The sequence below is a fragment of the Pholis gunnellus genome, assembly GCF_910591455.1.
Source record: "Pholis gunnellus genome assembly, chromosome: 10".
Taxonomy (NCBI): domain Eukaryota; kingdom Metazoa; phylum Chordata; class Actinopteri; order Perciformes; family Pholidae; genus Pholis; species Pholis gunnellus.
The window spans coordinates 2010524-2026044 of record NC_136537.1 but is presented as its reverse complement, the minus strand read 5'-3'; the positions used below and the strand labels follow the sequence as shown (position 1 = coordinate 2026044).

General features: G+C 40.7%; 1 protein-coding gene across 1 annotated transcript in view; it reads left to right on the top strand.

Annotated features, from left to right (window-relative positions):
- Nucleotides 1–3463: 3463 nt before the first annotated feature.
- Nucleotides 3464–15521, top strand: part of LOC306702542 (F-BAR and double SH3 domains protein 1-like) — a gene marked incomplete at both ends in the record, with an annotated part of 35309 nt that continues 23251 nt past the window's right edge. The window contains 7 exons of the mRNA XM_079168180.1: nt 3464–3484; nt 6462–6559; nt 6721–6766; nt 10258–10331; nt 11710–11854; nt 11979–12115; nt 14221–14284. Coding sequence (XP_079024306.1) covers nt 3464–3484; nt 6462–6559; nt 6721–6766; nt 10258–10331; nt 11710–11854; nt 11979–12115; nt 14221–14284 — 585 coding nt within the window. The remainder of the gene's footprint in view (nt 3485–6461; nt 6560–6720; nt 6767–10257; nt 10332–11709; nt 11855–11978; nt 12116–14220; nt 14285–15521) is intronic.

Genomic DNA, 15521 nt, shown 5'->3' with positions numbered 1-15521 from the left:
CTTGCTCTCCTGGGAAGCTTCCAGCCCCCCACAAGTCCTAAAGTCATGACAGTCATCAAGCATGTCAAGTTTGGAAAAAGTACAGTCGAGTTATAACAGCTTGATGTCTGCTGGCGAACCATGTAAAATGTCCGCCACACCACATTCTCACCATTCCATGAAACCCCAAGCTTTGGATAACTTTTAATCACAAAGGTCTTTAGATTTTACTGCACAAATTTGAAGTTGATCTGATTAATTCCCTCGGTGAAGTTGGTTAAAGTAGAGCAGCTGGAAATGGCAAAAAATACACGAGAAATTCACACAAAATTCAAAATAGCCGACTTACGGTTGGGTTTAGAGCATGGACCCTTAAGACTTTTTTTTAAGTCTAAATGTGATACATCTGCTTACAAAATGTTATACATCTAGGTGAAACATACTGCGAGGGCTGCGTCATCAAAATTGTGTAGGGGACGCTATCGAGCCGACTTGCCACTCTGAAGCATTAAAATCACATCAGATAACTAGAATCAGATTTTTCAATGTGTGTGACAAGTTTGGTTATGTTTTGAGCATTTTTAGCTTCTCAAAAACACCTTATTTTCTCATGGCGAAGAATGCGCCGCCACTGCAACGGCCTTTCACGAAACAACAAACTTTGAGTAACTTTTCTTCACAAAGGTCTTTAGACTGTACTGACCAAATTTAAAGTTGATATGATTATTTCCCTAGGAGGAGTTTGTTAAAGTACAGCATCTGGAAATGGCAATAAACGACACTAGAAATTTATACAAAATTCAAAATGTCTGACTTCTGGTTGGGTTTAGAGCATGGACCCCTTAGACCAGGGCTCAGCAACCCGCGGCTCCGGAGCCGCATGCGGCTCTTCGGCCCCTCTGCTGCGGCTCCCTGAGGCTACATCCACACTAATACGTTTAATACGAGTTTAACAAACAAAAACTATCTCCGTCCACACGGCGTTTCAGCATTGTTTTCGAGATCCAGACTAAAACGCCTGAAAACTAATATCACGTGACTATTCACGTACACTGGGCATGCAGTGGGTGCCGGTGTGACGTCCTCCTGGTTTCCCTTCCGTGTGTGTGTTGTGTTCGCGTAACAGCAGCAGCTGTTTTCTGCCTCTGTTGACAGATTCGTCAAATATTCACAAACATATTGCTGGAGATCTAAAAGCCACATCTCATATATATTGCGGGGATTACGATTGTATAACTGTGTCATGCTTTGTTGTCATATAAATATATGTGACTGGTTCTTGTGAGTTTGTTCTTGTCATTGTGTTAATTACATTGATTTTGACTATATGCATTGTCCGTTAATGATGAAGCATCCCGTCATGCGCTTATTCATGTATTTGCACTCTGCAGTTAGTGTATTGAGCTTCACTTTTACACAAAACAAATAATAACCCGTAGGGGTCAGGTTTCGGACATTTGATTCTCTGTTTAGGCTTTTGTTTTAAGGTATTGTTTGGTTCGTAATGCGTACCAAACCGTGAGCCTCGTACCGAACGGTTCAATACAAATATTGTTACACCCCTAATAACCTGTAGCTGTGGCATCATAATGAGGTTATTAGTAGGTGGTTCAACTGTAGTAGGTATAAAATACATGGCCACTGGTTCTGATTGTATGTGATATACAGGCTAAAGTCACTAAAACTTAATACCACTTTGCATATTGATATTGTTATTTTTATTTGTAACAATGTTATTCCTGCCTGCCAAGCAAAACATTGTCAGCAGATGGCGCTGTGCATTATATGTGGGCATCAGTAGCTAAAGTCAGAGGAGCAGAGGAAGCGTCAGTGCGTGATGGGTGAGTTCAAGTGTGCACGCAATACAGCACTTCTGACTTCAACTGTATATATTTCAAACAGAAATGAAATGTGTTGCACCAGAGTTAGCGTTGTGTCATTCCCGTCTGCATAAATGACTAAACTGTGACTGGTATGGATCAGTATTGCCATCAGTGGAGGTGTTTGGGGAATCAGTTTAAAAACTGAAGGGTTGTGTACTGTTTTATAAAGATGGTACTAGATGGCTAGATGTCTCATTGGAGTTCTTTATTTTGTGCCTGTAGAGTGCAAATAAAAAGATTATTCCATGTGTAGTTTGTATTGAAGACTTACAACTGGGACTGCTCTATGGAGAAAGGTGGTGCATCAAAGGATAGATTTGAATTTTTTCAAGTTTGTCTTAACATTGTATACCAAAAAGCAATTATTTAAACTGTACCCGTGGAAGACATACACCTGATCTGTCCAAGTGCTGAAGCCTTGTACTGCTTCAGCTGAACTTCTGCTGAATGAGGGCGGTGATTTTGGCCCAATCGATTACAGTGAAATTGCTTTAAAAGGGTCTTTGTGGCCAGAATGACTACAAGAAATAATTAGAGCAAACAAAAAGTATTTCTGGGAATGTAAGATATGTTTTTAGGACAGACATGAAACATGTTTGACATATCTGTGCTGTTTTGTGTTCAAGGTGTAGCAGTTGTGTACTCTCTCTCTTTGCATTGTGTTTTATATTCAGCCACACGTTGTGTCTCTTGATCTCCAATCAGCCGTTTATTCGGCAGACATGTTATGAAATACCTGGTAACAAACAGGTATATTAGGTGTCTCACAGCCGACCTCGTGATCACAAACTCCGGGAACATGGAGACATCTTGCTTCAGACTGGATATACATATAAATAAAAAGACATTTCAGTTCCAAATACCTGGTAACAAACAGAGGTATATTATGTGTCTCACAGCCGACCTCGTGATCACAAACTCCGGGAACTGCCAAGTAAAGAAACAAATGCTTAAGCTAGCTGTTAGCATGTTACTAACAGTAACATGTAACTAAATAAAATGCTAAATAACTTATCAGTATAAAAGCATTTGCTCTAAAAAATATAAATTAAAACAGTTCTACGAACAAAAAGGGACTTATACAGATATCACAACGGAGCTTGTCACAGATCAACCTACCACGGAGACATCTCGCTTCAGACTGGATAAGCAAAGCAGGGCGCACCACTAAAGTCTGCCGGCGGCCAGCAGAGGGCGCTAATGTGACACAACACACTTGTCTCCGTGGAAACTAATGATAAGTCATAAATTATATTTACAGAAATAGAGGAAATAATATGAATTGATATGGATTAGTAATAACTTAAATAATACAGTAACTGGAAAATAATGGCCAGTGATGGCAAGTGGAATCACTAACTCTGTTACAAAGGCAAGATTGTGACTTTGTGACTTTTGTTTAATGATGTAGCCATTGGCCTCTGCTGCCCTCTGTAGGCTTTCTTCAAGACAGCATCACAGAGAGAGATAGACTGAGAGAGACAGCAAGGTTGAGAGAAAGAGAGACAGAGACCGCATGCATGCAGCATGCACAAATATTAAGGAAGTAGCAGTAATGTAACATATTAACAGACAAACGGCGACACTATCAGCAACCAGCTATGCAGCCACCACCCAGACAGGTAAGGTACCGCAGACTTGTGTGCACGAAGAGTAAATATTAATGTTGTTTACTGATAACACACTGTGTGTCTCTACTACTCCACTACTTCAATTTCTGTTCCTCTGGCACACAGTCCTTTTAAAGTTTTCTAATTAATACTTGTACAACAATACATAGTTTGCTTTCAAGAGGTACAGTAGTTGAGAGAGGTTTATGTTGTATATATACTATATTCTATACATATGGCATTTGAAATATTCAGATTTTGATAGCGGATGCATTTTCTGTGAAAGCATCTGTCTGCAAGTATTGAAAATGTATTTTGGCCCATTCTGTGAATGCCAATAACAGTCCATGTACCTACACTTCAAGGTATTGGTTGCATGTTCTTAATAAATGTACTGTACAAGTTATAAGGCATTTATGACCCTATGACTTTTGAGACGTTACATCTTGCACTCTAGTTGGAGTGTTACCTGCATTATAGTTAATGGTACTCTCGTGAAAGCAAATATTTTCCCCGTCTGCAACCCATAACTAATTTTACAATTGGGAGAGTAAGCAATTCAAAATTGTTTGTGTTACTGGTAAAATGGAAAGCTTAATGATTGATATTGACTCTCAAACCCTATGTTTCAATATCCACTAAATGAACACCTAACACTGGTTGAAAGAGAAACACTTCTTTTTTTATTGAAAGAGAACTTAACATTGAAAAAAAATGATGAAAGAAGGGGGGGGGGGGTCAACTGACTTCACCAATTGGAGTGAGACGAGGAGAAAATGTGATGTTGTGATCTTCGCAATAAAACATCTTTGATGTGACGTGTCGAGTCTTGGCCAATCAGCGTTAAGATGTCTACAGCGTCTTCATTTAACTCCGTGAACGTTTAAGCTACATCATGTTCCATTACAGTTCAGACTTGCTGGGTTAAGGATAACGTCCACTGCATGCTGAACTTTGTCGACTTTTGACGTTCGTCATTATCGCGATTTAGGAGGAAAAAGCGTAACGTGATGAAACATGAAGTCCCCCGTGTTCCGGTGTTACGTGCCTACTGGTTTTTTAACCTACTGGTTTCCCTTCCGTGCGTGTGTTGTGTTCGCTTAAAAGTAGCAGCTGTTTTCTGCCTCTGTCGCCTGATTCGTCACACATTCACAAACATATTGCTGGAGATCTATATACCACATCTTATATCAATTGCGGGGATTATGATTCTATAAGTGAGCACTACATCACAGCCACGTATGAAGAAATACATTGAAGAAAATATATTTATGGAAAGATCGCAACAACCTGGTTTCGAACCCTGTCCAGCAAAATAATAAAACTCTCGATGGCGGTCGCGCTACACACTCCGTCACCACCACCTGTTTGTTTCAAAGGTATTCATTTATTTATTCATTAAGTCACACCTTGTCAATACCCAGGAAACGTTTTGGTTTAAGGTGAACTGAAACAACTGGTTACCTGGGGGCGTATCTTCGAACACTTCCAAACCTTTTTATCAACGCTTTTTCGCGAGGCTTTGCCCAGACACCACCCACGCATTTTGACAAAAACAAATGTACTTTTGTGACGATTATACAGTGACGTTATAGTGAAATACAGTGGCTCCCATGCCGACGGGGTTAGTTAAGCGATACATGTCGGTATCCACAGTATATTATAACAATGAAACCCCGTCGGAATGGGAGCCACTGTATTTCACTATAACGTTACTAGACACATACAATATGTAGAATGACCCTGTCAATCACTACGTCCATTTCTTCATTGTTTTGTGGATAGAACATTACTGATATTTCATTCCTCCTGTGGCTTAGTGTTCGCTAATGAGTATTTTCACGGTACAATCGTCACTGTATAATCGTCACAAAAGTACATTTGTTTTTGTCAAAATGCGTGGGTGGTGTCTGGGCAAAGCCTCGCGAAAAAGCGTTGATAAAAAGGTTTGGAAGTGTTCGAAGATACGCCCCCAGGTAACCAGTGGTTTCAGTTCACCCTAAACCAAAACGTTTCCTGGGTATTGACAAGGTGTGACTTAATGAATAAATAAATGAATACCTTTGAAACAAACAGGTGGTGGTGGCGGAGTGTGTAGCGCGACCGCCATCGAGAGTTTTATTATTTTGCTGGACAGGGTTCGAAACCAGGTTGTTGCGATCTTTCCATAAATATATTTTCTTCAATGTATTTCTTCATACGTGGCTGTGATGTAGTGCTCACTTATACAATCGTAATCCCCACAATTGATATAAGATGTGGTATATAGATCTCCAGCAATATGTTTGTGAATGTGTGACGAATCAGGCGACAGAGACAGAAAACAGCTGCTGCTTTTAAGCGAACACAACACATGCACGGAAGGGAAACCAGTAGGTTCAAAAACCAGTAGGCACGTAACACCTGTTCAGTTCACGCGGTCACCCGTTAACGTTAAACCCGAACACCGGCGGATCTGGTTGCAGGTTGTTGTTTTAACTCAAAGTAGAATGAAAGGCCCAGATACTGACGAGATGATGTGGTCAAAGAGCTTCAGGGCAGGGCTGAGCTGTGAAGGAGCTGGGCCTGGATAAAGGTGGAGGTCTAAACAGACGTAAAGGGAGATCAGTACAGCTTCCTGCTGTCACAGTGTTTTAAACACATTGATAGACAGGGTATACTAAATGCAGCCTCTGCTCCAAGGAGATGAAGTACAGCAACAAGGGCTCACTGTCCTCTCATCACACTGCAGACACTGTTCACTGTGATGACCACAGCCAGAGGACCAACAGTCCCACGTGCAGTTAAATCACAGCTATTATTTTACTCTTGATAAGCTACCTTAGCCAGAGTAGATTATCATTTTCATTTAAATAATTGAAATGGATTGAATGCATATTAATTGCAAATAGAAGATTGGCCACAATTCTAACAGCTGTACAGTAACAGTGGAAGTTAATATGAAGCCATACAGTAACAGGGTTCAATGTGTGTGCGTGTGTGCATGCAGGTAAAGGAGAGCCAGCAGGTGAAACTGGTGTTCTCAGAGCAGCTCAGCAAATTGCAGACCAAACAACATCAGGACACTGAACTGCTGGAGGAGATCAGGTACATTTACCAGACAATTGATATTTGCATGAAATCCTCCTATTGTATTCAATGAGACAGAGGGCCATATGCAAAAAGATCAACAGAGAGACGTAGAGTAAAAGCATGTCAAATGTCATGTCTGTTGATGCTGTGTGTTGTGTTATTCCCTGTTCCCCAAGGACTTTCAGTAAGCAACGAGCAGCTATAGAGAAAGAGTATGGTCAGGTGAGTGCACATAAACTATTCTAGTCCACTATTAGTCCTATAACTGGAACTTTTTTTTTTCTTTTACTGGAAATGCTCATTATTTATTGATTTGAGATCCCATATCAGTGCCTGAGTGCTGTTGTTGTTTGTTTCCCCTCTGACTCTGTGTGTACAGTGTGTGTATTGGTATGTTTCAACACAGATGCCTTCTTTGATAGGAATTATTCTGTATTTTTGTCTAAAAGTTTCTAGGTGGACTGATTTCTGGACTTTTCTTTTATGTGGTTAAAATACATTTTGCTGGTACTCCTGTCTGTTTCTCCAAACTAGGGGCGTGTCGACCGCCATCTACTGTAGGTCAAATAAACTAACTATGGATAAGTACCTCATACAACCCCATTTCAAAAAAATCTGAACTATCCCTTTGATGTTGGGCTGGAAAAACAACATGAGTAGTAGTTCTCAGAATTAACTCTCCTTGAGAGGCCAAACCACGATGTGGCGAAGGGTTGATCTGCAGGAGAGGTGATTACTGGCGGGCATTCTGGTTGAGCAGGAGCCAGGAAAACGAGAGAGAGAGCGCCGCACAAACACCAAGAACAGACACAGAGAGACAAAAAGGGGAGCACAGGAGACACATGGAAAATGGGGAACACCATATAAAATACTGAGCCACATTTGTAACAGTGACTGATTTTCCTCCCTTGAGCTGTGGCTCAGCGATAGAGCGGGTCATCCTTCAATCTGAAGGTCGGCGCTTTGATTCCCACCTTTTCCAGTCCATGTCCATGTATCCTTGGGCAAGACATTAAACCTCGAATTGCTCCTGAAGGCGGCCTACGGTATATGAATGGTTATAAATGTTATTTAGTCCTGATGGGCAGGTGGCACCTTGCATGGTAACCCCTGCCATTAGTGTATGAATGGCTGTGAATGGGTGAGTGATGACATGTAGTGTGAAAGCTACTTTGCATTAATAGGACTAGAAAGGCACTATAAGAACAAGTCCATTTAAATCAATTGGTAAGAGATTGCGTATTTTAAATGCAATCTCTTACCTGTTGTACCAAGTTCTTACCGTCTCAGGAATGCTCTGAATAGAGCTTCATGTGTTGTTTGCACATTGGTGGAGAATGTTTCACTTATGTGTGTGTGAACATCTTGAACATGTGGGCGTGTTTTACCACACTGACATTGTGTGGACTCGCATTCCTTTTGAGGACAAAATGCATGTGTCATTAACATAATCATTATATCTTAGGGTGAAGACTTGGTTTAAGGTTAGGGCAAGGAAGGGTTTAGGTCAGGCATGGGCAAACTACGGCCCGCGGGCCATATACGGCCCGTTGGGCTTTTTATTCCGGCCCGTCAAATATTGGTATAAAATTGTCCAAATTATAGTAAAGACCGCATTCATTTTGCCTTTTTCCTGACCTTTTGACCTTTGCTGGGGTCTATTCTCTGTAGACCCGCGTTCACTACTTGATTGGTTCTTAGCAGTCATGATTGTCCTTCCCCGGTTCTTCACACCCCTATCACGTGACCCATACCTGGAAGCTCACAAACAACAACAGCCTTGATTACCGATCAGCTACCAGGTTAATTCAACATGGACAACTGATTACAGGTGATGCTGACCATGTTGTCTTTACTAGCAGCTGTTGTCCAGTAAAAGTCTGCATTATTACGGAGGAAGCAGCTGTTATTAGAGCGATTAGGGAGCAGCGTGTCCAGAGGCGTTATCAGCGCTACGGAGCGGACGTCTGAAGTCACGGTTAGCGGCTTTGGGGAGGGTGATGGACACAAAACGGAGGACTTTCCTGTTCTTATTAATGCTTATTCTGTTCTGCACAACTATTGTGAAGTTCGCAGATAAAATGTAAAGGAACAAAAGCAGTAAATGCTCTTCTGTAGGACAGACTTCAGACACCAGCAGAGCTACGAGTGAGAACAGACAATGAAACTGAGGAAACGAGTGAGAGACGTGTGTTGACCACATTTATGGATCATAATCAAGTAAACCTTTACGTGTAAGTGTTGATTTTAAAGTACATTTGATGTGTGAGAGAGAGATTAAGACCTGCAGCGCTGTAACTAAGTCTGAAAAATAAAACTTCTAAAACTTTCCACTAAATGTGTCTGTTTGAGTTCATAGAGGAAGATTTTAGAGAAGATCTTAAGTATCAAACATGACCTTTCATTACTAAAGACTACTTTATTACTCTGTCGTATTTCGTTTAGCTAAGCAACCAATCTACTTCCTGTTTACATTGACACCCCCACCCGCATGCCCAGTGTACGTGAATAGTCACGTGATATTCGTCTTAATCTGGACGGAGATCATTTCTAAAACGATGCTGAAACGCCGTGTGGACGGAGATCGCTTTTGTTTTAAAACGAAGTCCAACTCCCTTAAACTGGATGAGTTTTCTGCTTCACTAAGCAAAGTTAAGTTTCCAAACATCAGGAGGATGGCACAGAGGATGCTGGTGTTGTTAGACTCTACCTACGTGTGTGAGCAGACGTTCAGCGTGATGAACATCAACAAATCACGTCACAGATCCCAGTTAACTGATGAACATCTGTCACATCTGTCCTGAGAACTGCCACAACCAAACTGACACCAAACGTTGATGCACTACAAAAAGGGTGAACAACACTGTTCCACTGAAATTAAATGTAAGTTTTCTTTACTTGTTAGGTGATGGCTTATACTTGTAATTTATATTAGTTCACACAAACACTCTCCATCCATCTGCTACTGGCCCGTCTGTCACATTTTAAACTCAATGTGGCCCCTGAGCCAAACAGTTTGCCCACCCCTGGTTTAGTTTCAGGCTGGTAGTGGTTATGGTTTTGGTTAGGATAAGTCTCCAGGAAATTGATGTAAGTGAATATACATATCCCCAAATGTCATGAAAACACAACTGTGTGTGTGTCTTTGTGTATAGTGTGTCCACACTACTGCTTACAAATGCGTACCCAACTATAACTATACTACCCAACTTTAGCTTTGATGCAAATATTTAAAAAAACTACTGATCAGTTGTTGAATGACAAATAACAAATAACACGATGCACACAGCTTAGTTTAGAGACAAAGAGGTCAAAATGAAATAACATGAAAACCAAATATATCTCATCTCGAGACCTTGCTAGTTGTTGGATGTAATACAAAATAATGCAAGGCATTCACGTAACATAATCATGAGCTAAATGAGCACCTTTTATGAAAAAGCCCACTAGTGACACTACAGTAGGGTACTAAAGGACCGAATTCACGGGGCCCCTTTAGTTAAGAGAAGAGGCGTAACCCTGGGGACAATGGGGCTAAAGGGTAGCAGGAAGTGATTGTGTGTGATGTGTGTATGGATGGAAATAAACGGCCACAAGGTGCAGCCAAAGGGAATACTCGCCTCCTCGTTTGTTTCCTCGCTCCTACACTACTGTAGTTACATTTTGCAGTCTTTTCTTGAGGTCTTGATCCGGTGGTAAATGTGCATTTTCAGGCTCTTCAGAGATTAGCAGTCCAGTACCAGAAAAGAGACTGGCAAAGAGGAAATACAGATGCCATCACATCTGGGTAACTATACACACACACAACAGCTTTCTGTTTCATTGTTTTTAAGGTTAACTTTATTTTCCAAAACCAGCCACTAGACTAGGTGTACCTGGTTGCTTTGATGTCATTTTCAGTATGGAAAGTTGTTGTGTAAATATAATATGTATCTTTAAGGGGATAATACATGATAGCACATATGGCACTGAGTCAATATGTTTTCTTATATTGACTTATATTGAATTACACAGTTTAACGTTAATCAACGAAGTGTGAAATAAAGTTTTTTTTTGACGATCGTTATCTGCCAGTATTCAGTAAAATATGTGATCAGGCATTTATGCTTTTTGCTTGGCCGCTCTCTGATAATGTTACATTGTAAACGACCAATCCGTGTCTAAATTATCAGGAGGAGAATGAAGGTTCCGTTCGGTTACTTTAGGATGCGTTCAGGCTCTGTTAGGTGGAAATGAGTATTGGGCGAAGGTAAATTATAACGTTATCATTATGTGTTCACATGTAATCTCGTAAAATGTAGTTTTAGTGAGAAACTTAAATAAATCCAGTTGTTTGAACACACTAGCTCTAAACAGCTTATAATACATTACATCTATTAATGACAAGATTTGTTTTAATCCATAAAAATACAATCTTTTAATTCCTTATCATTGGAATTGTGTGTTTTTTATGGATTACAGACTTCAGAGTGCTTGAAATGATTTTTGGGACGGTGGCAAAAAAGTCTGATGCCTTGTAGACCAGCTGCTATAATTAAACAACAAGGGATCTGTATCTGCCAGTATGGATCATCAATGACCTGCAATTAATATCAGCGGCAAAAAAAAACCTGACCAGGGATCTCTAAAAGTTATATTTGCTCTCTTTTTTCTTTTGTACTGATTCAATCTTTGATCTGATCCGATCCGTGAGTTATGATCCGTTGCACCACTAATAGCCACTTGTGTCAGCGTCACACCTCTTGGTCCGTAGACTACATCGGGGTCTGTTTAGGAGGCTGTAACCAGGCCACTTACATAGAGAACAGAGAAGAGAAGTCATTTTAGAAAAAACTCTGATCATCATTAAATATGTCTGATAGTAATGAATCAGGGGGAAAGCAACATAGCAAATGCATGGTTCACATTGTTAGGTGTGCAAATTGAAGTATACATGCAGTATGAGCAGGAATATGTTCAAAGGTGCATTGTGGCTATTTACATTATAATATACAAGGAATATAATAACGGCACGTGTCTTCATGGCACGTATTAGTATTCATCCAGTTTCACACATATTTACAGGCAGGTGCTTAGATGTGCACTGATACTGACTGAGCTTTTAGAAAGAAGTTTGAAGTGAACTTAATCAGCGTTTGTCAGTCCATATCTGTATGTGTTTTCAGGAGTGTGTTTGGTGTGTGGCGGTCAGTGGTAGATACTACAGCTCAGTCTGCCGCATTACGACTAGCCGCTGCAGAGGAATACCGCCAGCTGATTGGACAAGCCTCCAGAAGTCATCGCAATGTGAAGGACATCCGAGCTAAGAGAGTGAGAGAGCTGCAGACAGTATACAAACACATATTAACACACGACACAGAGCCTTTCTACCAAAGTATACTGTTGGCTGAGTGGATATTTTTGCTGTGCGTGCATTTGTGTGTGTACGTGTAAGGGCCTGGAGCGGCTCCAGAGGGTACAGGGAGAAGTGGTGGATGCTCTGCAGGAGCTTCACAGGATCAAAAAGAGCTACCACCAACTCAGTCACAATGCCAATCTTGCCAGAGAGAAAGCTGCTGATGCGCAGACCAGGTAAACAAAAATTATGATGTAACCCCCCTCCTTAGCATTTTTAAGTAGGATTATTATTGGCACCTCTGTCGCATTTCCTCAGGGCCTACTTGCAACATGCACAGGCAGCTTCTCCCCCGCTGCAACCAACCCAACCTCAAAAGGTGGAGATACACCAAATCCGTATGTGAAATTGACGGATCCCATTCATTTGAGAGCAAGAGAGCCGGCTGCATGATGGATACAACATGGGGAGTTGACTGACCATTCGCCGTATCTAAATTTGCACAATCATTACTCAATCTCAACTTTATGCAAAGGAAGTCCTCAGATCAATCAGTCAAACTAGGCAGTGTGATAAAAAATGAATCAATATTCTGTTACTGCATTGCTTTTATCTCACCTCAAATGTTTTCAGAAACACATTTTAGTTAACTGTTCAGCTGTAAAACTAGAGTTTGTGACCCGTCCGCCATATTTAAATCAGTCGAGCCAGAACCAAGCCTCGCCCACCTGCCGGAGCAAAACGGACCGTTTGGGGATCCGTCGCGTCTTTCTGTGTGTTGGTTGGATTTGGTGGATCTCCACCTTAAGTTTTATGCAAATTAATGCATGGTGACATCACCAAAAGGCAATGAGAAGATGACATAATCTGGCGACTTTTAGCTATTTTGGAGCTAGTGCTAGTTACTATCATTGGAAAAGAGTTGGCAACAGTACCAAGTCACAGCTTTGTGCTGTAAATCAAGCATTCATTTCCCCAGGAGATCGCAACTTATGGCAGACATAATTGTAGAGTGAAGTGAGGGCTCTTGGGAACCAATCCAAAAGCAGTTGGTGTCAATGTTCTTATTATTTTCCCCATTAGCTTATTTTCTCATTGTACAGGTACTGTCTTCCTCTGTTGCTCTGCTTCCAGTGCAGCTTGTTTTAAGGAGAGCTTTTATCCAATCAGATTCAGCCTCTATGTCTGTGACTTTGCAGAGTAAAGTAAATAGGGACGATATTGTTTATTGTCATAGTGTTCAACCAATCAGATCTTTAGTTTGACATGTTGGGCGTATTCTTTGACGTGCCAGTGGTACTCAGGTAGCCTGCTAAGTATGTCTGCATTAATGTGCACCGTAATTGGTCAGTGGGCCAGCGTGACTTTTGTTAAACAGAAAGCTAGCTAGCAGATCTTAGTGTTTAGTAAGAGTTCAGGTTGAAACATGTAGAGAAGTTTTGACATTTTTAGCGTTTTGCTTGGTGTAGATTCTTTTTTTTTTTAACACTCGATGGCTGAAGGAGGAGGAGAAACGGATTTAGGAGTTACTGACTTTGTTAACAAAGAAAGCAGGATGGACTTTGTCTTTAAGTGAAGGCAGCTTTGGTAAGTGAACTGCTTTTGTTTTTACATCTGCAGTAGCGTTACTACTGTGTTCATTTGTCTCTCGTGTCGTTTTTATGAATAGTATGAATGGCTCGTGCTCTAGCACTGCAGTGTTGCTGTATTGATTTGTCATGCTTGACATTTTATGTTGACTGGTTCTTGTGAGTTTGTTCTTGTCATTGTGTTAATTACATTGATTCTGACTTGTCCGTTAATGACGAAGCATCCCGTCATCGCGGGGTTATTTCAGACATTTTATTCTCTGTTTGAATAAGTAGGGAACAGCTAACTGCTGTTGTTTCCCCGCTAAGCTGGTTTAGCTTAGCCTCCCTGAACGCACGCAGGGCCTCAGCTGTTTTTTGTTATGGTTCCGGGTTGAAAAGGTCACACAGCCCGTTGTCTGTTACGTGAGCGCAGTCCACCGAAACATTATATTTCCCACGATTTAAATTAAGCTTCTGCATTTTCCAAATGCACTAGTATTATTCAAACGTATTGTTGGGTTTGTAAGCCTCGTACCGAACGGTTTAATATGAATACGTGTATTGTTACACCCCTAGAAACAAATAACCGTAGCTCAGTAGGACAGCACAGAAGGCCCAGGTATAAAATGCACAGCCCGCCACTGGTGTACATCAATAATGCCTGGTGCCTAAACAGTCAAAGTTGATGGACAATGTTTTCCTCATGATTCATTTTTTTATGTGAAGAGGTGTCTTATATGTCATCAATATGTTTTAACTGTGTCTTCCAGAGCCAGAAAGAGTGAACATGGGATTTTCCACTTTAAAACAGGACTAAATAAGATGACTGCTAAGGTATGAATCTAAAATTAATTATATTATAATATATTGTGTATGTAGGTCTATATAACAGAAATGAACTGTGCTTTTTCTCCCCAAATGGAAGTTTCAGTAATAACATTCAACTCAACATATTCCTGATATAAGTCCAGTCAGCTTTATTTATACAGTATAGCCAAAAATCACAAATTTGCCTTATAGGGCTTTTACATATTGTAAGGAAATATAAGGGGAACTAGTCTGACACATATTCTTGTGCTTCCAGATATGCTCATGAGTGAGCAGTCTTTTAAGTAAAGCAATATTTTCTTTTCAAATAGTTTTGCCTCTTTAAATACACTCAACATCATCAAGAGTAAACTATTTGATTTTAATGTTGTACAAGGCTGTTTACATTATCGAGGATTGTCCAAAAGCAGGGCCCCGTGGAACTGCAGGGCCCTCACCTAGCCTCCAGGATATACTTTATGGCCCAGCTTGTTGTCAAGCTAAATACAGCTTGAGAAATAGAAAAACATCAAAACAATCTAACCAAACATGTTCAGCCTCTAACATGTTAGCAAACTATGTTAGTGCTAGTGTCCACCTGATTAATGTGAGTCCGATATTGTCTTTCCTTTTAGATTCTAGTTTGGTTTCCTTTAGCTCCTGAGGGAAATATCTGTCTCTTTAGCTGCTAAATGCTCCACTATATTCCCCTGCTAGTGCCTGACTGTGTCTGTCTACTGTTTGGAGCTGAACAGGTAGTGTACAGTGGTTTTATCAGTAGTTTCTACTGGAAACTCTGCTGACAGGGTCCATGAGAGCAGCTCAGAACCACTTCCAGTAAGCTGTAATACAGCGGTAACATTATAAAGTGACATTTGCTCGTCCACGAGAAATACTGTAGGTGAGGGTCAGAAGCTTGGTGACAGACTATTTGCAGGTGTATTGGTGAACTGCTGTAACTGCAAGCTCCCATTTTGTTGAAGAAAAAGTCAAAGAGGGCTAAGGAGATTGCTAACCGTCAGCAAACGTGTCTGAATTGTCAAACTGTCTGCAAACCATTGCGGTTTTATGGTGCAGTTTTTACTCCAACAGAGTAGATAAAAGTGAATGATGCAACACAACTAAAAAGCTCTCCGCTGAGACAGCTTGCTATTGGTCAATGGTGCAAATTCTATGGATTCATTTTGCCTCCTCGAAAGGATCCTTCAAAATCCTGGTGTGTCCAGACCTTTAAGATAAAACAATAAACTGAAATAGGCTACAT